Source organism: Ranitomeya imitator, chromosome 3 (genome assembly GCF_032444005.1).
Source record: "Ranitomeya imitator isolate aRanImi1 chromosome 3, aRanImi1.pri, whole genome shotgun sequence".
NCBI lineage: Eukaryota > Metazoa > Chordata > Amphibia > Anura > Dendrobatidae > Ranitomeya > Ranitomeya imitator.
In genome coordinates this window covers 260,795,627-260,821,758 of record NC_091284.1, presented here as the reverse complement: position 1 = coordinate 260,821,758, position 26,132 = coordinate 260,795,627, and the positions used below count along the sequence as shown (strand labels likewise).

Sequence of the window (26,132 nt, the reverse complement as noted above, 5' to 3'; positions counted from 1 at the left end):
CCAACTGGTGATATTAACTTGCAGCTTTGTCTTAAACACTTCTTTTACAGCTTTGTTTCACGGACACTAAACATGCTGGGCCTCTCACTTCACCCAGTTACCATGGGTGTCCTCACACCGTACACTTCACCAATGTCCATGGAGCACAACAGGCACCAACAGGTTGCAGCAACTGAACACGCTGGTCCTCCCCTGACCAGTTGCCGTGGGTTACCACACAGTTCATATCACAAGTACCAACAGTCTGTACAGGTACCTGACGGGAGCTCCTGCTCTACCTGCTGACTCCTTGTCAGTCCTCTGGGAAAGCTGCCTCATGGGAATCACCAACTTGCCTGGTGGCATATCTTAGTCAGTCCAGACCCACCGAAGGACGGTATCTTCCCCACATGAACCGCACATGTGACTTGTCCAGGTGCTATTCAGGACCTTGTCCAACACCCCAGGCCACCAGGTCGGTCCAAAGCCCCACAATGTGCTCTTCAGGACTCCTACTCCCAGGAAATCCAAAACAGGTAGTTCAGTGTGCTACTCAGGGATTCGGTCCTACTCCCAGGACCTCCCAACACACAGGCTCTCCAGGACCTTCCACTGGAACCACAGGAACCTCACAGCCACCATACACAGAGACATGTGACCCACACCCTGGTCACATATATATATACCCTTAAACCACTCCCCTGGGTGGGAGTGTGGGTGTGTGTCCCGCCCATCTCACATAACTAGCCCTGCCAAACCTCCCATGACTATTACACAACATGCAACATACTTGTGGGACTATAGGTCCCAGAACAGAACACCACATCACTTCAGGCTGGCAGCGCAGAGTCTTCTCCTCTGCGACACACATATCGTCCATTCATCACAATGCCGGACTTTGTCTTATGACCACAGCCATGCATGCAATTGCCATGCCCTCTCATGGCCTCAATACACCTCTGTGTGCACACTGGGGAGACCATGCACCATGTTACAGTGGTTACTGCATCACACAGGATAGGGATGGGGCCCCACATACCAGGAGAGGGATGGGGCCATGCATACTAGGATGAGATGGGGACCCTGCATACCAGTATAGGGATGAGGGCGATCATTCCTGTCAGGATAGGGATGAGGAGGCCATGCATACCAGGCCAGGGATGAGGAGGCATGCAAACTATGATGGGGATGAGGAGGCATGCAAACCATGATGGGGATGAGGAGGAATGCATACCATGATGGGGATGAGGGGCATACATAACAGGATAGGGATGAGGGAGTCATGCATACCAGGATAGGGATGTGGGGGCCATATTTACCAGGATATGGGATATTAACCCATTACTTGCCAAATTAAAATTTTTACAAGTACGGATTTTTCAGAAAAGGGCGTCCCAATATTAAATTAAAAATGACAATGACATGATTTCCTATTTTGAAAACATTCATTTTACAAACACAACACAAAAAATTGGACCTATTTATAAAAATTATAAAATCTTGGTTGCTAGAAGCTAAAGATTAGGCATCCCAAAAAAAGGACATTTGTAGATAATGGGTTAAGTACAGAATTGACCACATTTTTTGCTTCAGTCCCCCCCCCCCCCACCTAATTTCATCCTCTAAAACCTAGGTGCATCTTATAGTCCGAAAAATACGGTGTATATATTGGAAAACCCATTTAAATGGATTATGCCAAGTAATCCACTATCCTGAGACCTATGTAGTCGCTGGGGTCCGAATGCTGGGACACCCATGATCCCGAAAACCGGCGCTCTAAAGAAGAGGTTGATCATGCGCACTGTGGCGGCATTCACACATGGCTCTTCAAATAACGCCTTTATGAGGACTGTTGAAGGGCACAACACAGTGTAGCAAAATCCACTGATCGGGTGTGGGGTGAGGAGTGTTATAGTATGTGGGCTGGTGGGGTTTGTGTGGCAGTTCTGCTTTTTTGTCCCTCTGGCCCTGCGCTGCGGTCTTCTGGCCCCACTCTGTTGCAGTATACATGTAACACTAATTATTTTTCTCGGACCATTTGGACATGTGCACTGCCTCATTTAATAACAATGGTCCAAGTGCGATCCGATGTTTTGATGGACCAAAACTACGGTCATCTGCACGAGCCCAAATACTTCTCTATTTGCAGTGTAGTATGCCTGTCAGCACACATGCTTCTTGAGACAGGCATATATACATGTGTGTGCTGTCCCTGTTTAAATCGTATAGCACACGGTCTGATGTTATTCAATAGAGCTGTTCAGATCACTATTCAGATACACTATTCTCTTCCATATTTTGCATGGGACTTGCCTATTCAAATTTATGGGTGAGGCAAAAAAAAAAAAATCAGATCCTACAGATCATCTACAGTTGTGTGAAAAAGTATTTGCCCCTTGCTGATTTCCCATTCTTTTGCATGTTTGTCATAATTAAATGTTTCCGATCACCAAACAAATTTAAATATAAGGCAAAGAGAACACAAGTAAACACAAAACGCAGTTTTTTTTTTAAATGAAGATCTTAATTGTTAAGGGAAAAAGAAATCCAAACCTACAGGGATCTGTGTGAAAAAGTGATTGCCTCCTAAACCTAAAAACTGTTTGGGCCACCCTTAGCAGCAACAACTGTAATCCAGTGTTTAGAATAACTGGCAGGGCCGTATTTGCCACTAGGCACGTGAGGACACGTGCCTAGGGCGGCAGGATTCGGGGGGCGGCACCTGAGCAAGTTTTTTTTTGTTTTTTTTAGTAAGTCTGGGGCAAACGCCCACCCACCCACCATCCCTCCCCCCTTCTCCTTGAAGACGACATACTCACCCTCCTCCAGCTCCAGCGGTGCCTGGTTTCAGCACCGGCAGCTTGTCCTGTGCTCACAGCAGTCACGAGGTACCGGTCATGAAGGTGATGAATATGGACGCATATTCATGACCTTAATGAGTGGTACGACGTGACCGCTCACACAGGAAGAAGCTGCAGCGCCGGGAGTCGGGACAGAGATGCAGGGAGTCCGTTCAGCGAGCTGTGAGGAGGGTGAGTATGACGGCCCAGAGGAGGAGAAGGAGGACGGGGAGGATGGAGGGGGAGGATGAAGGAGAAGTAGGACGACGGAGAAGAACTTGTAGTGATGTGTCCTTCGTGAAGGAGCCGATACAAAGAGCTGTCAAAGGAGTCCGCTCTGTAGTGTGAGTGAGCTGAGGTTTTTTTTTTTCTTGGCTGGTGCCTTCCTGGAGCTTTTCAGGTTCAGGTTACTGAAGTGTGACTGTGGGAGGAGTCAGTCAGGAGAGAAGTAGATATGGAGTAAATGCATGTGAGTGCTAGAGAGATGGTGCAGACAAGCACAGGATAGGGTGGGTGGGGGAAAAAAAAAAAAAAAAAAGGGGGCTTCCTCTTGTTAACCCTTAAAGGGAACCTGTCACCCCCCCTGGCTGGTTTTTAACTAAAATAGCCACCTTGTGCAGCACTAATGCTGCATTCTGTCAAGGTGGCTCTTTTATTTGGGGTCCCTTCCAACGCTGCTATATTTGTCTTTTTAATTTGCCCGCCATACTTGTAGTCTTTCTGGGGGGCATGTCTTTTCCCCCCGGACACAAATACCTCCCCGCCATCACTCATTTCCTCCATGCACCGCCTCCTCTGCCTCATTTACGTCTCCGGCGCCTGCGCTGTAATTTTTTTTTCGGGCATGCGCAGTTTGTTCTGCCCTTCGACTCACATCACTTGATGGAAACTTACAGCTCAGGCACCGGGGACGTTAATGAAGGCACAGGAGACAGCGCACGGAGGGGCCAAGTGATGGCTCGGAGGCATTTGTGTCTGGGGGGAAAAGACATGCTCCCCAGACAGACTACAGGTATGGCGGGTAAATTAAAAAAAACGAATATTGCAGCGTTGGAAGGGACCCCAAATAAAAGAGCCACCTTGACAGAATGCAGCATTAGTGCTGCACAAGGAGGCTCTTTTAGTTAAGAACGCCAGGGGGTGACAGGTTCCCTTTAAGTGCCCTCAGACTACAAGCATTAGGCTATGTGCACACATTCGGAATTGCCGAAGAAATTTCTGCGGAAATTCCGCAACTCCCTGCCGCGGGTAAAACGCATGCGGAATTCACATGCGTTTTCCCGTTAAACACTAGCGTTTTCCAAGCGATCTGTAGTATCACTTGGAAATCTGATTGACCGGTTGGTCACACAATCATAGTGTTTGACAAATGTGACCAACTTTTTACTATTGATGCTGCCTATGCAGCATCAATAGTAAAAAGATAGAATGTTAAAAATAATAAGATAAAAATCCTCGCGATGCTCCTGTTCCCAGCGATAACTCGCGACAATGACCCCAGATGACATAGCATCACGCGAGACCGCTACCGTCATCACAGGTCATTGTCGCAAGGCATCACTGGGAACAAGAGCTGCCGGGAGCATCACTAAGGCCTGGGCTGGATCCGGGGGCCGCCAGGAGAGTATTAGAACTATTTTTTAGTCCCAGTGCCTGGAGGAGAGTCTCCTCTCCTCCACACCCGGGTGCCATCTGCACATGATCGGCTTACTTTGTGCATGGTGGGCATAGCCACATGCGGAAAGTAAGTGTATCAATGCATTCCTATGTGTGTGGAATCACTGCGATTCTGCACAAAGAATGAGCATGCTGTGTATTTTTCTGCGATACAATTCCGCCACGGAAAAATAGGCATTAGCACAGCATTGCGGAATCCCATTGAATTCAATGGGTTGTGTTTGTGCTTTTGCAGCGTACAGTGTGTACAGTATGTGTATACAGTGTGTGTACAGTATGTGTGTGTAGAGTGTGTGTGTTAGTACAGTGCTTGCAACATGCCTTCATTTTTATGAATTATAATCTTATGCAGTGCCAACACATCACAGCACTTACTAATTCAGAAAGGACATGTACAAAAAACGCCACATATTATAAAGTAATACGTTAAGACTACAACTGAGTAGCAGGGGCCCTGTTCACAAGAGCTAACAATCTGAGGAAACAGCAATGCTAAAAACACAGTCTTTACTGCTTTACTAGATACTTATAAGGAGGACGGGAAGAAGTAGGACGGGGGAGGAGAAGGAGGACAGGGAGGAGAAGGAGGATGGGGGAGCTATGCATACAAGATGGGGGGAGCTGAGCCATACATACAAAATGGGGGGAGCTGAGCCATACATACAAGATGGGGAGAGCTGAGCCATGCATACAAGATGGGGGGAGCTGAGCCATACATACAAGATGGGGGGGGGGTGCTGAGTCATGCATACAAGATGGGGGAGCTGAGCCATGCATACAAAATGGGGGGGAGCTGAGCCATGAGGTGATGGGATGTGTGCAGACACAGTATGGGGAGTCAGGTGAGCAGGCAGTATAAAAGTGAGGGGGTAAATATATGAGGAGACAGTATGGTGAACAGGGGGATGTGAGAGGAGACAGTATGAGGAGGGAGGGGAATAGTGTGAGGAGACAGTATGGGGGGAGAAAAGTGAGTAGGCACAGAATACAAACTGAGTAGTGGGTTCGTAGCATGGGAGGACAGTGTAAGGGCAGAGCCAGGAGGGGACAGTATACCAAGGAGGGGGAGTGTGATGAGAGTACAGTATAAATACAGGGCCATATAGGGGGTACACAGTGTGAGAGGACAGTGTGAAGAGGGGGCCGGTATGGAAAGGAGAGGTCAGTGTGAAGAGCATGTACCATAAGAGGGACAGTGGGGGGGGGTCATATTTTGTGCAGACAATATAGTGAGGGGCAATTTTTTTATTCAGGAGCATTATAATGACACTTGTATCTTTAACCCCTTTCTGACCTCGGACGGGATAGTACGTCCGAGGTCAGAAGCCTCGCTTTGATGCGGGCTCTGGCGGTGAGCCTGCATCAAAGCCGGGACATGTCAGCTGTTTTGAACAGCTGACATGTGCCCGTAATAGGCGCGGGCAGATCGTGATCTGCCCGCGCCTATTAACTAGTTAAATGCCGCTGTCAAACGCAGACAGCGGCATATAACTACCACATCCGGCCGGACGGCCGGAAATGACGGCATCGCCGACCCCCGTCACATGATCGGGGGTCAGCGATGCTTCAGTATTGTAACCATAGAGGTCCTTGAGACCTCTATGGTTACTGATCGCCGGTAGCTGTGAGCGCCACCCTGTGGTCGGCGCTCACAGCACACCTGATTTTCTGCCACATAGCAGCGAACAGCAGATTACTGCTATGTAGCAGAGGCGATCGTGCTGTGCCTGCTTCTAGCCTCCCATGGAGGCTATTGAAGCATGGCAAAAGTAAAAAAAAAAGTGAAAAAAATAAAAAAATATAAAAGTTTACATCACCCCCCTTTCGCCCCAAATAAAATAAATCAATAAAAAAAAAAATCAAATCTACACATATTTGGTATCGCCGAGTTCAGAATCGCCCGATCTATCAATTAAAAAAAAGCATTAACCTGATCGCTAAACAGCGTAGCGAGAAAAAAATTCGAAACGCCAGAATTACGTTTTTTTGGTCACCGCGACATTGCATTAAAATGCAATAACGGGCGATCAAAAGAACGTATCTGCACCAAAATGCTATAATTAAAAATGTCATCTCGGCACGCAAAAAATAAGCCCTCAACCGACCCCAGATCATGAATAATGGAGACAATACGAGTATCTGAAAATTACGCAATTTTTTTTTTTTTTTTAGCAAAGTTTGGAATTTTTTTTCACCACTTACCGTATTTTGCGGACTATAAGACGCACCGGACCATAAGACGCACCCCAAATTTGGGGTGAAAATTGCAGAAAAAAAGATTTTTTATAAGATGGGGGTCCGTCTTATTGTCCGAATGTACAGTATCTTACCTGAGGGCTGCGTTGGCAGAGCAGGGTCACAGGAGGCATGGTGTTGGCAGAGGTGGGGTGATGCAGTGTGGCGTGCACCTGAGCAGGGTCCCTTCCTGCTTAGGTGGGCGATGCCACGGCCTGGTGTCCATGGGAGGGTTGCAGCAGTGATTACCGGCAGAGGTGCTAGGATGAGGAGGTGCTGGGATGAGGAGGCACAGTGAGAGGTATGGCGTGAGAGGGGTCCTTTTCCCCGGTGAGGTGATGCAGCAGCCCGGTAAGCAGCAGAGCCGGGTGAATCCTGTTGTTATCGGTGGGGGCAGCCATCTTCCTGAAGCCACGCGTGCGCAGATAAAGCGCTCTGCTTCCCGGGGCTTCAGGAAAATGGCCGCGGGAGGCCGCGCGTGCGCAGATGGAGATCGCGGCGGCCATTTTCCTGAAGCCCCGGGAAGCAGAGCGCTTCATCTGCACACGCGCGGCTTCAGGAAGATGGCCGCCCCCACCGATAACAGGATTCACCCGGCTCTGCTGCTTACCGGGCTGCTGCATCACCTCACCAGAGAAAGGGACCCCGCTTACTGCGCCTCCTCATCCCCGCACCTCTGCCGCCATGGTAAGCCTGCATTGCGACTATTAGACGCACCCCCAATTTTCCCCCCTTTTTTTGGGGGGAAAAAGTGCGTCTTGTAGTCCGAAAAATACGGTAGGTAAAAAATAACCTAGTCATGTTAGGCGTCTATGAACTCGTACTGACCTGGAGAATCATAGTGGCCGGTCAGTTTTAGCATTTAGTGAACCTAGCAAAAAAGCCAAACAAAAAACAAGTGTGGGATTGCACTTTTTTTGCAATTTCACCGCACTTGGAATTTTTTTTCCCATTTTCTAGTACACGACATGCTAAAACCAATGATGTCGTTCAAAAGTACAACTCGTCCCACAAAAAAATAAGCCCTCACATGGCCAAATTGACGGAAAAATAAAAAAGTTATGGCTCTGGGAAGGAGGGGAGTGAAAAACAAACACGGAAAAACGAAAAATCCCAAGGTCATGAAGGGGTTAAGGGCATCATGTGGAGATTTACTGCAAAAGAGCGGAGAAGATGGAAGTCTGCAGAGACGGCTGTGGATGAGAAAACTCATCATGGGGTCTGGACAAGGTGAAGAAAAGAAGGAGAATGACTCCAGAGACGACGCCATCTATAAGGTACCTGGATGTAAATGGTATTTGTGATACTGACTAACTCATGTTTTTATTTTTGTTAGGAGCATTAAAGGGAATGTCCAGGTTTGGGATGAGTCTGCAATCATTCTTTGTGACTGCAGACTTCTGACTTCTCGCAGTGCGCCCTGCACACTGTCAGGATTCTTTTGTGCTGATGATTTACATACATGCGGTCATGTTCTGACTAGACATATGTGGCCTCACTCAATGAAAATGAACTGAGCGAGGTCGGGCACATCTAGTCAGAAAGTGGTCAGAAGTATACAAATCACATGCTTGTGCTGACATGACTGTCCACAGGCAAGGGAGAATCCTAAAAGTGTGCAGTGCATGCATTGTGAGAATTCAGAAGCTGCGATGTCAGGATTCAGCTCTGCAGGCTCCAGTAGTTGTCACATGGACACTTCACTCATATGCGACTTTCATACTTGTGGTCGAGTGACAACGAGCTTCTCTTCTGCTTCTCTGTTTTTCACTGAATATTGAGAGCATTAGGGAGAGCGGCTCGTGGGTACATGACTAAGGCCAGAGTCACACATGCGAGAAACACGTCTGAATTCTTGCCCCGGGTGCCAGAAAACCTAGATACACCTTTGCCGGTATGCTACTGCGAGCGGCGATTACCAGGTCTGGTGGAGGGAGGTCTGTGCACAGGCAGTGAGGCAGAGACTGAAGGTGTGCACAGAGAATGGAGACCCGGAGACTGCCCATCCCAGTCTACGCCGTAGCCTGGAGCCCTCATAGGAATATGTCAATTAATACATTGTTTTTCTAAAGCTTTATAGTGTAGTTTTAGGTCAGGGAGGGATGGTTATGGATGAGCTAGCAAGGTGCAGGGACAGGTAGTTTAGGCTCCTTGCGGACATGTGCGGCAGTTGCGGTTTTGCATTTGCAGTGAGACAAAAAAACACTGCTAGCAGAGGTTTTTTTCCATTGCTGCAAGTACCGCATTTACTGGATCGCGGCAAAACCGCAAGTGCCGCACATGTCTGCAAGTCCCGTAGGGAATGAATGAGGCCGAACCCAGTGTTGCCCTAAATGATTTGTTATGCGGCAGATGCTGAAAACTGCTGGATCTGCTGCAAAAGGCTACTTTTATATCAGAGATTATTGCCAAAGTCACTGCCGATAGTGTCACACTCACCAATGGGGGAGGCAGCACTAAAAGTGCCTAGGGCAGCAGAAACTCTAAATACGGCCCTGATAACTGGCAATGAATCTTTTACAGTTCTCTGGAGGAATTTTGGCCCACTCATCTTTGCAGAATTGTTATAATTCAGCCACATTGGAGGGCTTCCGAGCAGGAACCGTCTTTTTAAAGGTCATGCCACAGCATCTCAATCAGATTAAAGGGACACTGTCACCTGAATTTGGAGGGAACAATCTTCAGCTATGGAGGCGGGGTTTTTGGGTGTTTGATTCACCCTTTCCTTACCCGCTGGCTGCAATATTGGATTGAAGTTCATTCTCTGTCCTCCGTAGTACATGCCTGCACAAGCCAATCTTGCCTTGCGCAGGCATGTACTATGGAGGACAGAGAATGAACTTCAATCCAATATTGCAGCCAGCATGCAGCCAGCGGGTAAGGAAAGGGTGAATCAAACACCCAAAAACCCCGCCTCCATGGCTGAAGATTGTTCCCTCCAAATTCAGGTGACAGTGTCCCTTTAAGGTCAGGACTTTAACAAGGTCACTGCAAAGTCTTAATTTTGTTTTTCTTAGGCCAATCAGAGATGGACTTGCTGGTGTGTTTTGAATCATTGTCCTGCAGCATAACGCTAGTGCGCTTCAGCTTGAGGTCACGAACAGATGGCTGGACATTCTCTTTCAGGACGTTTTGGTAGACAGAATTCATGGTTCCATTTTAAAAAGCAAGTCTTCCAGGTCCTGAAGCAGCAAAACAGCCCCAGACCATCATACTACCACCACCATAATTTATTGTTGGCATGATGTTCCTTTTTTGAAATGCTGTGCTACTTCTACGCCAGATGAAATAGGACATACACCGTCCAAAAAGCTCAACCTTTCTCTCATCAGACCACAGAGTTTTTCCTCAAAATCTTGGGAATCGTCAAGATGTTTTCTGGTAAAACTGAGACAAACTTTTATTCTCTTATTACTCAGCATTGATTTTCATCTTGGAACTCTGCCATTCAGGCCATTTTTGTCCAGTTTCGTTCTTATGGTGGAGTCATCCGCAATTACCTTAACTGAGGCCTACAGTTCTTTGGATGTTGTTGTGGGGTCTTTTGTAACCTCTTGGATGAGTCATCATAGCGATCTTGGGGCAATTTTGGTATGCCAGCCACTCCTGGTAAGGTTCACCACTGTTCCACGTTTTCGCTATTTCTTGATAATGGCTCCCACTTTAATTCGCTGGAATCCCAAAGAATTAGAATGGCTTTATAACCTTTTCCAGACTGATGGATCGCTATTACTTTGTTTCTCATTTATGCCAGAATTTATTTGGATCGCAGCATGATGTCTAGCTTTTGAGGAACGTTTGGTTTCCTTCACAGTCAGCCAGGTCCTATTTAAGTGATTTCTTGATTGAGAACAGGTGTTGCAGCAATCAGACCTGGGTGTGGCTAGGATATTTGAACTCCGCTTCCCAAAGAGGAGATAAACCACAGTTATTTTATGTTTTAAGGGAAGGGCAATCACTTTTTCACAGAGGGTCCAGTAGGTTTGCTTTTCTTTTTCCCTTACTAATAAAGACCTTCATTTAAAAACTGCATTCTGTAATTACTTGTGTTATTTTTGTCTAATATTTTAATTTGTTTGCTGATGTTAAATATTTAATTCTGATAAAAATGCGAAAGAATAGCAACTAAAAGGGGTTAAAGAAAAGCATATATTCAGCTCACCGAGTTAGGTGTGGTAGGTATGGAGTTCCTATTGGGGCCCTGCACGGATCCAGTCAGCAGCTGTATGGAGACAAGGAGAGCCGCAGAGGTGATCCAGCGAAGAAACAAAGGCTCCCAATGAGGTCAGTAGATCCATAAAACATAGCGTTTATTCATCCATGAGAACGGATCTCCGAGCAGCATATGGCAGTGGATTATGACGGAATACTAATGGCCAGGCCTATGCGGTTCTCCGCACGTCTTGCCGTGAGACATGTTGAAACACATAGGCCTGGCCATTAGTATTCCGCTATAATCCACTGCCATATGCTGCTCGGAGATCCGTTCTCATGGATGAATAAACGCTATGTTTTATGGATCTACTGACCTCATTGGGAGCCTGTGTTTGCCTTAACATAGGAAACTTTATTTGATCATGTATGATTCCACACGGATGACATCAGAGTCCATCCTAATGGCGACAGACGCCGTGTGATGCATCCTCCTGTATAAGAGGCCAAGGCTGGATGACGGTCGGCCATCGTTATAGTGGAACAGTGTGGTGGAGCTGGGCACTGACTGTCTGCAGCAGGCCACACTCCCAGCATGCACCACGGGCAGGTCAGCGCTGCTGTCAGCTCCTCTCACGGGCTCCGCTCATCAGCCATTGCTGCTCTCCTGACCTGCACATAATGGAAGGCGGGGCTGGGCCCGGAGCGCCACGCCCCCGCACCACGTGACGCGCTGCCACTCGCTCCGTCCACGACACTGTAGACAATGAACTCCCAGCTACAGCTCGGCAGCGCCGCCCCCACGCCCGACGTCTCCGCGCCTCACACCAATCCGCGGCCGGAATGAGGCTCTTTAAAAAAAGAGGTCCCGGCGATGGTGTGGCAGTCAGCTGTACACAAATCCATCCGCCCATGTAAACATAAGGAGTCGATCCCACGGTTGGAAGCCAGTTGGTCGAGGTGGGATGAGATCTGTCAATTGTGAAGGGCAGCGCCAATGGGCGCTCGGAGGAGGGCTAAGGCCCCTGCCTGTCACGTAGAGCTGATGAATAAACCGTGGTCCCTCACAGAGATGCCGTGTATACGTTACCCCGACACTCCGCCATTCAATCTCCTGCTAGAGCCTGCGGCTTCCCCGAGAGGAGCAGCGCCCCCAGCAGGGCACAGTGCTTAGTGCTGACGTTCGGCGAGCGGGACTACTTGTCTCTGCCACCCCTACTCCGCGGACGGACACCTCGCCGTCGTGCGGCTCGCTCTCTCGTTCTGTGTCGGTTGGTACGTGTTGCTCCGCCTCCCTCGTGGACTGTCCACCCGCTGTTACCGGGGCTGTTACTTGTGTGTGTCCACTGTGGCATGGAGTTCGTGCCGCCCCCGGAGTGTCCGGTGTTCGAGCCCAGCAGAGAGGAGTTCGCCGACCCCTATGCCTACATCAATAAGATCCGGCCGATAGCCGAGCGCACGGGCATCTGTAAGGTCCGGCCGCCGCCGGTGAGTACCGGGAGGGGAGCGCGAGTGGAGGCGGAGCCCCGGCGGCCCCTCACTGGCGCTGAGGTGCGAGCTCCCGGAAGTAATCTCTCCTTTTCTGTCTCCCCTCAGGAGTTGTGTTCTTGGGGGGCCTGCAGGAAGCCTTCAATATGGCGCCCGAGCCCCCAATCCTTTGTGTGCTGAGGGGGGGCGTCCTACATGACACCAGTGGGTCACACAGCAGCTGCCATGGCCCCAGGAGGGCAGAAAGTTGTGGAGACCCCAGTGTGCGGCCATCTTCAGAGGGGATGACATGGAAGCCCCCTGAGCCTCAGACATTGGGGGGCTCATGTCAAGGACGAACCCTGCGCTGCCCGGACAGAGGCCCCAGGGAGCAGTGTGCCCCCATTGTGCCCCCGGCTTCTGTGGTAATCCCATTACACAAGGCTCCAGGCAGATCACACCCTGCTGTTAGCCATCTTTAACCCTGTGAGGCCAGCAAACCTCCCTCGCCGGGTCCATCTTGTGTGGTGACAGCAGCCAAGGCTTTCCTTGTATGTTTGCTCCTCATCTGTAGGGTAACTGTGTGCCCACCGATTGCCCCTTAACAATTCGCTCCTGCAATGTTTTTACTCTTTTATAGGGTTTTTGCATCCATCCTGCTTTCCTCCTTGCTTCTGCAATGTTTTTACGCTTTATATAGGGCTTCGTATCGATTTATTGCTTCCTTAGTAATCTGCTCCTGCATTGTTTTTCCTCTATTGTAGGGTTTTACATCCATCCATTGCTTTCCTAGTTGCTCCTGCAATGTTTTTTTTCCTCTATTGTAGGGTTTTACATCCATCGCTTTCCTAGTTGCTTCTGCAATGTTTTTTTCCTCTTATAGGGTTTTACATCCATCTATTGCTTTTCTAGCTCCTGTAATGTTTTTTCTCCTCTCTTATAGGGTTTTACATCCATCCATTGCTTTCCTAGCTCCTGTAATGTTTTTTCCTCTTATAGGGTTTTACATCCATCGCTTTCCTAGCTCCTGCAATGTTTTTTTTTTCCTCTTATAGGGTTTTACATCCATCTATTGCTTTCCTAGTTGCTCCTGCAATGTTTTTTTCCTCTTATAGGGTTTTACATCCATCTATTGCTTTTCTAGCTCCTGTAATGTTTTTTCTCCTCTCTTATAGGGTTTTACATCCATCCATTGCTTTCCTAGTTCCTGCAATGTTTTTTTTTTTCCTCTTATAGGGTTTTACATCCATCTATTGCTTTCCTAGTTTCTCCTGCAATGTTTTTTTTTCTCCTCTCTTGTAGGGTTTTACATCCATCTATTGCTTTCCCAGTTGCTCTTGCAATGTTTTTTTTTCTCCTCTCTTGTAGGGTTTTACATCCATCTATTGCTTTCCTAGTTTCTCCTGCAATGTTTTTTTTTCTCCTCTCTTGTAGGGTTTTACATCCATCTATTGCTTTCCTAGTTTCTCCTGCAATGTTTTTTTTTCTCCTCTCTTGTAGGGTTTTACATCCATCTATTGCTTTCCCAGTTGCTCTTGCAATGTTTTTTTTCCTCTTATAGGGTTTTACATCCATCCATTGCTTTCCTAGTTCCTGTAATGTTTTTTTTTCCTCTTATAGGGTTTTACATCCATCCATTGCTTTCCTAGCTCCTGCAATGTTTTTCCTCCTCTATTGTAGGGGTTTGTACCATCCATTGCTTTCCTCAGTGATCTGCTCCTGTGCTATGTTTTCTGGGCACAGCAGCCTCTTCTCGGGGTTCTCTGTATTCTGCTTTTACATCAGTGTGAGCTTCTTTTTGGAGAATCCTTGAGTGGACCCTATGGGGCAGGATTGCAGTCCAGGGGCTTTTGTGTGTCAGGCGCAGATAGATAGAAGTGCGTCCTCAGCACAGGATTACAGCAGAGCCATATTGTCATTGTAGTCTTTTATTAGTGAGCTGCAGGATGTGGTCAGAACCTGGCTTGATTTACAGACTAGTTTGTACTTCTAGGCCATTCATGTTTTCTGGCTGACTTTCCTCCATCGTTCTCCTTCAGCCCCGTCCACCATTTTACACACAGACACACAGGAGCTGGAAGCAGCAGGGATGTGCCTGGGAACTTCCATAGATTCTCTGACACCACCACCTTCATTTCTTTTACCATATATTTTGGTGCAATGTACAAACTGTACACAACTTCCCAAGAAGCATATAAGGATGCTAGAATAGAAGGTGTTAATATCTCAGTATTGGGCATCAGCACTATACAATCTGGCCTGTTAATGTTGGTTTATTGATCTTTAAGCCTTCCTTCTAATGTTCTATAGCCATTTAATTAAAAGTGGATATTAATTTCCACAATATTTTCGCTGCCCGTATATAGTACAGTGTCCGCCTTCATGTTCTGTATCTCCTGTAGACTTGTATAGAAGACGTACGGGCTCTGTACAACTCCTCCCCACCACGCCCGTCCATAAGAGGTGTCACGCAAGGGATCCGTCTTTTTGGGGGTCCAAGTGGTTGGCACCCCCACCAGTATAGCTTTTATAACTTTTTTATATATTTTAGTGGAGGGGTCGTTGTAATATGGAAGTACGGATATTCTGGCGAAAGATGGACTACATATTTCTACTGCGGTTACCACAAATGAGGTGTTACATGGTACTTGGTCCTCCAAAATGGGATTTTTCTTTCTTCCAGTTATGCAGTGGATAGTCATTGAAATTGCCATGTGTTTCCATAATTTCGCCATTTGTCCCAGCCCAAAAGCTGGGGAAATGAGCCAAACTGACACCAACATAGGATCGTTGTTGGTCTACCAGTTCAGGTAATGACCCGTGGGAATGACTTTTGCCCATAATATGGACACTGACCACATACAACACTGGCCGAAGTCAGTAATGCTATTTTAATTTTACCAGAACAGGTTTTATTAGACAGTCCTGATAAATGATTCCCTATGTGTTCAGTGCGACTGCAAAAATAAGCCGCCTCTCGCCACCCGATTGATTACACAATGGTGCACAAGAGGATCCAGGTGACAGGACTGAGCCACGTTGTGTGTCCACTGGCACTGAGCACAATAGGTGGTTGTTCAATTTTTATTAATTTTGTAACCCTGTAAATAGTGTTGTGTTTTATGACAGTTTTTCAGCAGTTCATAGCTGTTGTTTTGGCACATTGAACTTTCAATACTAAACTCCTTAATACCATTTTGGTAGAGCTCATTAATATTATATTTTTTTATATGCTAGTATGAGATTTAACCATGGTTATATTTATATTTTAGTTGATGTCCTTTTGTGAATTGGAAATTAAACTTATCGCCATATATTTATTTTTGTAGTACTTGCTGCTTGACAGCTTTTTTAACGTCATTACTGTGATGTGTGACTACAGTTTGTCTCCAATATCTGTATGGAGCCTCCGGTAGTCCGGGACACAGACTACCGTCCCCTGTCATCATTGCCTCAGATGGCTGCGCTGTCCCTACTCCTGCAGCAACACAAGCCTATCACAGCTGACTCTTTTACCATCGGCGTGTAATCAGTGTTTGGTCCGTGTGTCCGTTTTCACCATTGGCGTGTCATCAGTGTTTGGTCCGTGCGTCCGTTTTCACCATCGGCGTGTCATCAGTGTTTGGTCCGTGTGTCCGTTTTTACCACCGGCGTGTCATCAGTGTTTGGTCCGTGTGTCCGTTTTTACCACCGGCGTGTCATCAGTGTTTGGCCCGTGTGTCTGTTTTTACCACCGGCGTGTCATCAGTGTTTGGTCCGTGTCCGTTTTCACCATCGGCGCGTCATCGGTGTTTTTTTTGGATGGATAATAAATGAGAAAACGTTTCCTATACTTTGCAATGTTCAACACGGACAGCATTTAGGCGTTACACTGATGCCATCCGTGTTCTGTACTTGTTTTTCATGGCCCTTGTCATCCGTGCTGCAGGAAACGAACAGACATATCTACATGTTTTGCACGGACATATTGTCTGTGAATAGCACTATTGATTATAATGGGTATGTGTTAGGGTACCGTCACACTATACGATTTACCTACGATCACGACCAGCGATATGACCTGGCCGTGATCGTAGGTAAATCGTAGTGTGGGAGCTGTCACACAGACCGCTCTCCAGCGACCAAGATGCCGAGGTCCCTGGGTAACCAGGGTAAACATCGGGTAACTAAGCGCAGGACCGCGCTTAGTAACCCGATGTTTACCCTGGTTACAAGCGTTAAACTAAAAAAAAACAAACAGCACATACTTACATTCTGGTGTCCGTCAGGTCCCTTGCAGTCTCTGCTTCCCGCACTGTGACTGCCGGCCGTAAAGTGAAAGTGAAAGCACAGCCGCTGTGCTCTGCTTTCACTTTACGGCCGGCAGTCACAGTGCGGGAAGCAGACTGCAAGGGACCTGACGGACACCAGAATGTAAGTATGTGCTGTTTTTTTTTTTTTTAGTTTAACGCTTGTAACCAGGGTAAACATCGGGTAACTAAGCGCGGTCCTGCGCTTAGTTACCCGATGTTTACCCTGGTTACAAGCGAACGCATCGCTAGATCGCTAGATCGGTGTCACACACACCGATCTAGCGATGACAGCGGGAGATCCAGCGATGAAAGAAAGTTCTAAACGATCTGCTACGACGTACGATTCTCAGCAGGATCCCTGATCGCTGCTGCGTGTCAGACACAGCGATATCGAAACGATATCGCTGGAACGTCACGAATCGTACCGTCGTAGCGATCGAAATGTTACAGTGTGACGGTACCCTTATATTGCTAAAACAAACAAACGGATGCTGCATGTACGTGTAAAACGAATGTGGAAATGAGGCCTAAAACCAGTCATTTTTCAGTAACTTTATTCACATTGGATGAAGAAAAAATGCTAAGCTTCAAATGTAATGTGATGAGTGTTGATGTTTCATTGACTGCAGTCTTACATTTGGCTGCTGTGAATTTTTTCTTGTCTGGTAAACTTGAGTTAAATGTGGCCAAGCCATCAGATAACACAATGATGCAGCTTGTGAAGAATCTGCCGTGTGAACATGGGAGCGTGTTCACAAATCTGCATGGTCCACTGCTTGCCTTTTGACCAGATCAAAACCTTGTCCTGGGCACACACAAGGCTTAACCTCTAGGCTGACACCTCATGCTGTGCCTGTCGTGTTCGGCTGTCAGACACCCACCTAGCTGCCGCTGAAGAGTGAGCGAATGGTAGCACACATGTGGACGCAGCCCAGGTAATGTCAGGTGTGCTCCTGCACTGCACATAATCTAGGCTCTAGGTCATTGTCTCCCTGTGCAGAGCTTCGTGCTGTGTGGCAGCAGCGCTTCCGCCCTCTGATGACTGACACCTCTAGGCAGTGCTGGAAAAGGCCATGTTTAGCGTATTGTTTAACTGAGACCACATTAGGGAAATCTATTATTGTAGATACATCTAAGAATCCTTTATATAATGCATATGTTAGGAACGGGAAAAGGAAAGCCATAACGGTGGAATGCTATTGCCATGTATGTAACAAAAAGATTGCAATTGTTGGGGACACTGTGGCTGGTGTTTCAGAGTATAGAAGGATTGCTTTATGTACAGATGCAGGAAATAGGTTTCTTCTAATTTTCTAGATTGATTTAATAACTTTTTTCAATTGTTCTCTGCAGGACTGGCAACCTCCATTTGCTTGTGATGTTGATAAACTTCACTTCACCCCACGTATCCAGAGACTTAATGAACTTGAGGTAATGTGCTTGTCGTTTTTCCCAGTTTCTTTCAGTATTCTAATCCTGCACTGGTGTAATTGCTCTACTCCCTTATTATCTGCTCCATTAAAGGCCTAGTCTGTATGAAGTCATGGCATGTCACTAGCACAAGCCCTTACAGCTTATTGGTGAGATAAAGGCAAGTGCTGCTTTAAAGGGAACCTGTCAAAGAGGTTAGATTATACTCACCCAGGGGCGTTCCCGCTGTTGGTCCGGTCCGGCGCCTCCTATCTTCATCAGATGACGTCCTCTTCTGGTCTTCACGCTGCGGCTCTTGCGCAGGCGTACTTTGTCCTGTTGAGGGCAGAGCAAAGTACTGCAGTGCGCAGGTGCTGGGCCTCTCTGACCTTTCCCGACACCTGCGCACTGCAGTACTTTGCTCTTCCCTCAACAGGACAGACAAAGTACGCCTGCTCCGGAGCCGCAGAGTGAAGACCAGAAGAGGATGTCATCTGATGAAGATAGGAGGCGCCGGACCCGGACCAACAGCGGGATGAGTATAATCGAAAGTCTTTTTCTCATAATTCAGGATGCATCGGGGGCTTATTTACAGCATTACAGAATGCTGTAGATAAGCCCCTGATGCCGGTGGGCTTGCCTCACCCGCGATTTTCGGGGTGACAGGTTCCCTTTAGTATCTCCTATACAAAGAACAGATTCTCGTTGCCTTACAAGTGATTGCAATACCTGCACCGTGTCTAGACTTCCATGTAGCTCTACAAAATAGCATGAGGGCCCCTGCAAACTAGCAGGACCACATTATGTGGCAAATATACATGCCTCATTGGTAGACAGGGCAAGTGCAGAACGTAATGCTCTCAGTGGGTATGAGTCTACAGCCTCATAGACCTGTCAGGAGACACACGGCAGGTCCGTATATCACACTCCATACTCAGATTGTGATGCACAGATGTCTGAAACCCACCTATGCATTTTTTCCATGTCAGTATGTAAGACAGTCAGGAGTGGAAGCTGCAGAGAAAAACCTATAGCCTATAGATGAAAGATTCACTCCTGTTCTGTCTTTTGAACTACGGTAATTTTTTCTTATAAATACTAATGAAATACCAATGTGAATAAGGCCTTATACTTATTACAGGCTCATAATGAGTCACTAATCGCAGCTAATATGTTGCCTGCAGGTATTCTCTCCAGTCTCGAAATGGATCGCAGTGCAATGAGTCACTGATAATAGAATGCCACAGGGCTCTAATCTAAAGGTAACTTCACACTAAACGATATCGCTAGCGATCCGTGACGTTGCAGCGTCCTCGCTAGCGATATCGTTCAGTTTGACACACAGCAGCGATCAGAATCCTGCTGTGATGTCGTTGGTCGGGGCTAGAGGGCCAGCACTTTCTTTGGTCGCTGGCTCTCCCGCAGACATCGCTGAATCGGCGTGTGTGACACCGATTCAGCGATGTCTTCGCTGGTAAACATCGGGTTACTAAGCGCAGGGCCGCGCTTAGTAACCCAATGTTCACCCTGGATACCATCCTAAAAGTAAAAAAAAACAAACACTACATACTTACCGTCCGCTGTCTGTCCCCGGCGCTCTGCTTTCCTGCACTCACTGTGAGCACAGCGGCCGGAAAGCAGAGCGGTGACGTCACCGCTCTGCTTTCCGGCCGCTGTGCTCACAGCCAGTACAGAGAAGCACAGCGCCGGGGACAGACAGCGGTTAGGTAAGTATGTAGTGGTTGTTTTTTTTTTTTTTACTTTTAGGATGGTATCCAGGGTAAACATCGGGTTACTAAGCGCGGCCCTGCGCTTAGTAACCCGATGTTTACACTGGTTACCGGCATCGTTGGTCGCTGGAGAGCTGTCTGTGTGACAGCTCTCCAGCGACCAAACAGCGACGCTGCAGCGATCCGGATCGTTGTCTGGATCGCTGCAGCGTCGTTTAGTGTGAAGGTACCTTAAGGCTTCACCCATGAAAAAGTGCTATCAAATTCCTAGGAAGGCTTGATTCTTAATAATTGTACAGTCTAAACAGACTGCAGGTCATCCGACGGATGAGCAAAACTTGTTCGTTGGGTGAAAGGATTTTTTTAGGTTGCAGGAAACAAATCATCATTCCCTGTAACACATCGTACTGTGTAACTAGCATCTGTGCTGCCGAGAAGAATGGCAGCCTTTGTGCACTGAGAATTCTATTACCGATTGTTCAAGGGAACCTGTCACCTGAATTTGGCGGGACCGGTTTTCGGTCATATGGGCGGAGTGTTCGGGTGTTTGATTCACCCTTTCCTTACCCGCTGGCTGCATGCTGGCCGCAATTTTGGATTGAAGTTCATTCTATGTCCTCCGTAGTACACGCCTGCGCAAGGCAATCTATTTTTTTTTTTTTTTTTCCTTCAAAACTTATTAACCTTAGGTAAGTAACCTTATTAATTTGATGTTTTCTTCAGGCTCAAACCAGGGTGAAGTTGAATTTCTTAGATCAGATTGCCAAGTTCTGGGAACTGCAGGGATGTACTCTGAAAATACCTCACGTTGAACGGAAAATACTGGATTTATTTCAGCTAAACAAGGTGAGAAAAACAATAGCATGAATAGAGAATGGAGGCTGATTACCTATCGGAGATGCAGCAAAAGCGCCATGGCTGACTCAATTTTCTCTTCACTACAGTTGGTAGCTGACGAAGGCGGTTTTGATTTGGTCTGCAGAGAGAGAAAATGGACTAAAATTGCTGTAAAAATGGGCTTTTCAACAGGAAAAGCCATTGGCTCCCATATCCGGGGCCATTATGAACGTATACTCTACCCCTACAACTTGTTTCAGTCTGGAACTAGTTCATTGGTAAGCATCAACTTTTTATACTTTTCATGTTTTATAATTTTCTTGTCACGTATCCCACAGTGTTGCTACCAATTTGTCACGTACCCATTTTCCGCACGCAACTTGGGGTTGTGCCTGCAAGGGTTAATCTATCTCCCCTCTTTGTCCAGCATTCATCCTCTGTCCTATGCTGTAATGGAAGCATAAATCACACACCGACCCGTCTAAGCAATTTCCTGTTGTCCCCAACTACTCTGTTGAGCCAACTCAATGGGTTATGATCTGTGATCACGGTGAAGTTGCTCCCATACAGGTATGGTTGCAGCTTCTGCAGAGCCCATACAATTGCCTAACATTCCTTCTCAGTGGTGGCATAAGCCACTTCTCTGGGTATGAGTTTCCTGCTTAGGTAAAGAATTGGGTGCTCCTCACCTTGTTGATGTTCCCTCATGTGTGCCTTCACCTCTGCTGACACCCAGTGTGCAGACTGCAATACTGTGGGATTAGTACCAGTGTCCACATGGTGAACTGCTAAGTGCGTCCTCCCAGGCTCCCCTGTGAAGACTTCGGTGAACTCGCTGAGCGCCCCCTTCAGCTCAGACCTCTGGCTGTGGGATAGCTCAGGGTTAAACTCTGCTGACTCCAGGGACTCTATATAGTAAGTTCCAGCCCCCACATCTAGTAACAGATCAGCCTCCCCCTCTTCAGGCAGGCTACAGACAGGCAAGACACAGGTGTCCCTGTCATGATGAGCCTTCAACATATTTACATGAAATACTTTCTAACGCTTTGCATGCCCATCTAAGGTCACCACATAATTAACATCATTCAGCCGCTTGTGTACAGTGTATGGTCCCTCCCATGCGGCCTGTAATTTATTCTGAAACATAGGGACCAACACCCAAACCTTCTGCCCCTCCTCATAGGCCTTCAGTCTGGCATTACGGTCGTACCAGACCTTCTGGTTGATTTGTGCCTGGGTCACGTTCTCATGGGCCAGGTTGCTGAATTTTTCCATTCTTTCTCTGAGCCGCAGTACATATTCAACCACCGAGACTCCCGTAGTTTTGGGGTGGTCTTCCCAACAGTCTTTAATCAAATCAAGTGGCCCCCTGACCCTCCTCCCATAAACCAGTTCAAAGGGGGCGAATCCTGTAGACGCCTGGGGTACCTCTCTGTACGCAAACAGCAGATGGGGGAGGTACCGCTCCCAGTCTCTCCCTTCAGTCTCACCCAGCATTTTCAGCATTTGTTTTTAATGTTCTGTTAAAACGCTCGGAGTCCGTTGGTTTGGGGATGATAGGCACTGGCCACAAAATGCTGCACTTGTATTTTCTCACAGAGGCTTTCCATCAGATCGGACATGAATTGGGTCCCCTGATCGGTTAACATTTCCCTGGGGAAACCCACACGAGAGAAAACAGTCAGTAAAGCATCCGCCACTTTGCTCGGATGGAGGACAGTGCCACAGCTTCCGGGTATCGTGTAGCATAGTCGACCACCGTGAGGATGTACTTTTTGCCATAGCTGTTAGGGATTGCAAGTGGCCCTATGATATCCACAGCCACTAGTTGAAAAGACTCATCGATCACTGGCAGTGATATCAATGGAGCTTTCTGTATATACCAGGACTTTTCAACTCTCTGACAAACTACACATGATCGACAGTAATTGGCAATATATGTCCCCATCTTGGGCCAATAGAAGTTGTCAGGCGAGCTTTAGTCTTTTGTATTCCAAGGTGTCCGTCCAGAGGAATTTCATGAGCAATTCTCAATAATTGTTCCCTAAACGGATAAGGAACGACTAGCCGCTTTTCATAGTCCCAAGATTCTGTAGTATCCGTGGGGAGTGTCTCTTTATACAGTCTATACCCTTGTCCCAGTATACTCTGTCAGAAGCAGCAGGGGGCTGGCCTGCAAGATATCTGAGCTCCTCCAGACTGACATCTGTCCGCAGGGCCTCTTGGAAGCCCTGACTGTCAGTCTGCAGGCCCTGGCCTAGTGTGACTGCCAGGCCCTAGTCTGAAGCGGAGTCTGTTATCAGGGGATTTGGTGGGTCTGCCATGTGAGGAGGCTCCCGGGCCACAGTATGGGCCTCCTGTTCTGGCAGTTCTGTCTGAGACTCCTCCTCGAATCTGGGGTTGAATCTGAGCCGCAGCCTGACTCCAGGTCACAGTTGCCACATACGTACAGTCCTGTGCAGTGGTACATTCTCCCTCCTCGCACGGGATCTCAGGTGGGTCACTTGCTTCCACCTTTTCTGTAGCAGTTACTTGCAGGGGAGAAATATAGTGGGACACCATCCTCCCCAGGTCCGTGCCTAGCAACACATTGTTGGGAATAGCATCTGATACTCCCACTTCTTTCAGTCCTTTCCCTGCTCCCCAGTCCAGGTACACACGTGCCATGGACATGGCAGGGCTGACCCCTCTAATCCCAGTTATAGACAGTCTTCCCTGGTATGATATCGGCAGGGTTTAGCATTGCTGGACGCACCAGGGTCACCTCTGCCCCTGTGTCTCTGAGACCAATGGTGACTTTATTGCCAACAGTGAGAGATTGACAGTTCTCATTAGCCCTCACATCAGAGCCGGCAACAAAGAGGACAGATGGTGGGGACACAGACGGTTTTGTGGTTGTAGTTGGGCATTTCTCCCTATCAGGGCAGACAGTTCTAACATGTCCTGTTTTGTTGCAGGAGAAGCCCCGGCATGCATCACCTAGTGAATGTCTAGTCCCTGGGATCCCATAGGGGGTGGGCTTGGACAGCACTGGTGATCGGCCAGCAGAGGGAAAAGGGTCCCCGTTTGGCTTACCTCCTTTCCAGCTGAATCCCGATGGCTTCCGCACCTCAGGCATCCTGTTTGCCGCCTAGTAGTCCACAATCTTTGCAGCCTGATCCGCAGTTTGTGGCTTCCGATCACACACAAATTGTCGTACATCCCTGGGGCACATGTGAAGAAATTGATCCTTGACCATAAGATCCATTAAGTCCTCAAAACTGATAACAGAAAGTCCCCTGATCCATTGGTGGAACGTGTTCCTCAAGGTGCTCACAACATCTGCATAGCTGTCAGTTGATCCACGTTGTAGGTTCCGGAACTTTCTCCGATACACTTCTGGTGTTAGGTTGTATTTCCTGATCAGGGCTTCTTTTATGGCCTCATAGTTCCCATCTAGTTCTGGTGGCAGGCCAGCAAAAACTTCGAGGGCTTTGCCTTTCAACCCTGGGGTTAGATACTGCGCCCACTGCTCACCGGGTAGATGTATTGCCTGCAGTTTTTTTTCAAACCCCCGAAGGAAAGTATCTAAGTCCGCATCCTTCTCCATCACAGGGAAGCTTTCCAGACGTGGTCTCCTCGGATTTAAGTCCTGGGAGGGGGTTAGCTGAGGACTGATACCCCTCTCTATTTGAGTGATCTGAAGCTGGAAAGCTCTGTCCTCCCGGCGTTCTGCAGCCTCTCTCTCAGCCTGGCGTTCTGCAGCCTCTCTCTTGGCCCGGTCCTGGCGTTCTGCAGCCTGTCGGTACTGTAGAATAAGCTGCGTGCGCAGATTGGGATCGCTTGTTCCCAGCTGTTGTAAGTCCATTTGTAAAGTAGAGTCCATAGGCTCCTAAGCACTGGCATTGCTGCCACTTCCATCAGGCATCTCCGGTGCAAGAGCTGGCATTGCTGGGTCTCTCCGAGGTGGATTCTCTCCTTGCCCAGATGTTCCAGTACTTTGCTCTATGTCCTGCTCGACCAAGGCGCATATCAGCAGTTCCTTGGATTTGTCGGCCGTCTCTATTCCTCTCTGCTCACAGAGGTCGGTCAGAGCCTCTTTGCTCTGCTTCTTGTACTGGGTTGCCATATCGATGAACAGCCTTTGCTAAATAAAAGATAGAAAAGAAAAACGGGGAAGGGAAACTGTTTGCAAGTAAGCACTGAGTTGAACCTTGTAGAACTGGTGTACTCCTTGCACTCCTCGCAAGGATACCAATTCTTTAGTACGGGGAACAATTGCTTAAACTATGCACTAATGCTCTAATAGAAATAATTCTATCCGCTCTGCCACCAATTGTCACGGATCCCACCATGCTGCTACCAATTTGTCACATACCCATTCTCAGCACGCGACTTGGGGTTGTGCCTGCAAGGGTTAATCTCTCCCCTCTTTCAGTCCAGCATTCAACTTCTGTCCTATGCTGTAATGGGAGCATAAATCACACACTGACCCAGGCCACACACCCGCTCATGCACGCTGCTACCACTCACCGAACACACGGGCGATGAGTCCCAGAAATATTACTACTACTGTCTGCCAATCATAAGGATCACACCGTTTAAGGCTATAGATTCTTTAGAACATACAAGGTTCAACTTGTTAACGTTTTATGCTTTAATACAAAAAGGTACAGTGCTTACAGTACAGAAAAAAGGTATAAAAATATGGTAATAAAAAGACATACAACTATGCAAAACAGTATGAAATAAACAGGAGAAAACTTACAGAAATAGCTAACTTGTAGCCTGCTTCTACTCCCTGAGGGTGGGATGAATATGGAACAGCTCAGCTGCCCCCAATATGTGAACACGATTCTATGTATACAGGCCTAATTTATAGTCACCCTGGAGGTCAGATTTCTAGAACAGCCTCTCGGGTTGATTATAATTGCTTGTTTTTGATTGGGCCACGGCCGCTCCCCCAATGAATATATTATTTTCCTCTGAGATTCCCTGTGTAAAAGTTTCCCACAGGTAGATAGTGTCAGGCAGGAATTGACATCTCTCTTCAAAAGAGCTAGAAGGTGTAAAATGTTTCCCTTTCTTCCTGGTTCCCAGCCAGACCCCCTGTCAAGATTGCAGACAGTAGACTGCCTTCCCAAGATACATAGGTTGTGACCTTTGTGAGACCTGCAAGTCTCAGGACAGATGTTAAATTACTGCTGGCTACACATATAAACCTATACATTTTTCACCACGTTCCTAAATCTAATTTCTTATATATTTTTGAAGAGCAGTTAAATGGGTATTCCCATCTCCAAGATCCTATCCCAAAATGTAGTAAGTGTAAGAATAATATTAGCAAATACCGCCGATTAGAAATATATACTTCTTCTGATAACCTCTGTCACTTACCCAATGTGTAGGGCATTGCAGTAGCTTAGGTATCCATGGTTATGGCCACTGTCACAATATGAGTGGTCGTATCCATGGATAACTAAGCTACTGCAATGCCCTGCAAATGGGGTAAGCAACATAGTGAATCAGAATAA

The 26,132-nt window shown here is 47.5% G+C and overlaps 1 protein-coding gene and 1 pseudogene across 3 annotated transcripts in view; one reads left to right on the top strand and one right to left on the bottom strand.

The window, feature by feature from the left end:
• Positions 1-11,797: 11,797 nt before the first annotated feature.
• KDM5B (lysine demethylase 5B) overlaps positions 11,798-26,132 on the top strand; it is a 106,043-nt gene continuing 91,708 nt past the window's right edge. Inside the window, exons 1-4 of one of the 3 annotated variants that reach the window (XM_069756406.1) lie at positions 11,798-12,371; positions 17,996-18,073; positions 20,506-20,628; positions 20,727-20,897. In XM_069756406.1, the coding sequence (XP_069612507.1) occupies positions 12,237-12,371; positions 17,996-18,073; positions 20,506-20,628; positions 20,727-20,897 (507 nt within the window). In that variant the 5' untranslated portion in view covers positions 11,798-12,236. Of the gene's footprint in view, positions 12,372-12,422; positions 15,161-17,995; positions 18,074-20,505; positions 20,629-20,726; positions 20,898-26,132 lie in introns of those variants that run through there. The other 2 variants (XM_069756407.1, XM_069756404.1) reach the window with 2 other exon arrangements.
• On the bottom strand, positions 22,858-24,727 carry LOC138671469 (uncharacterized; annotated as a pseudogene).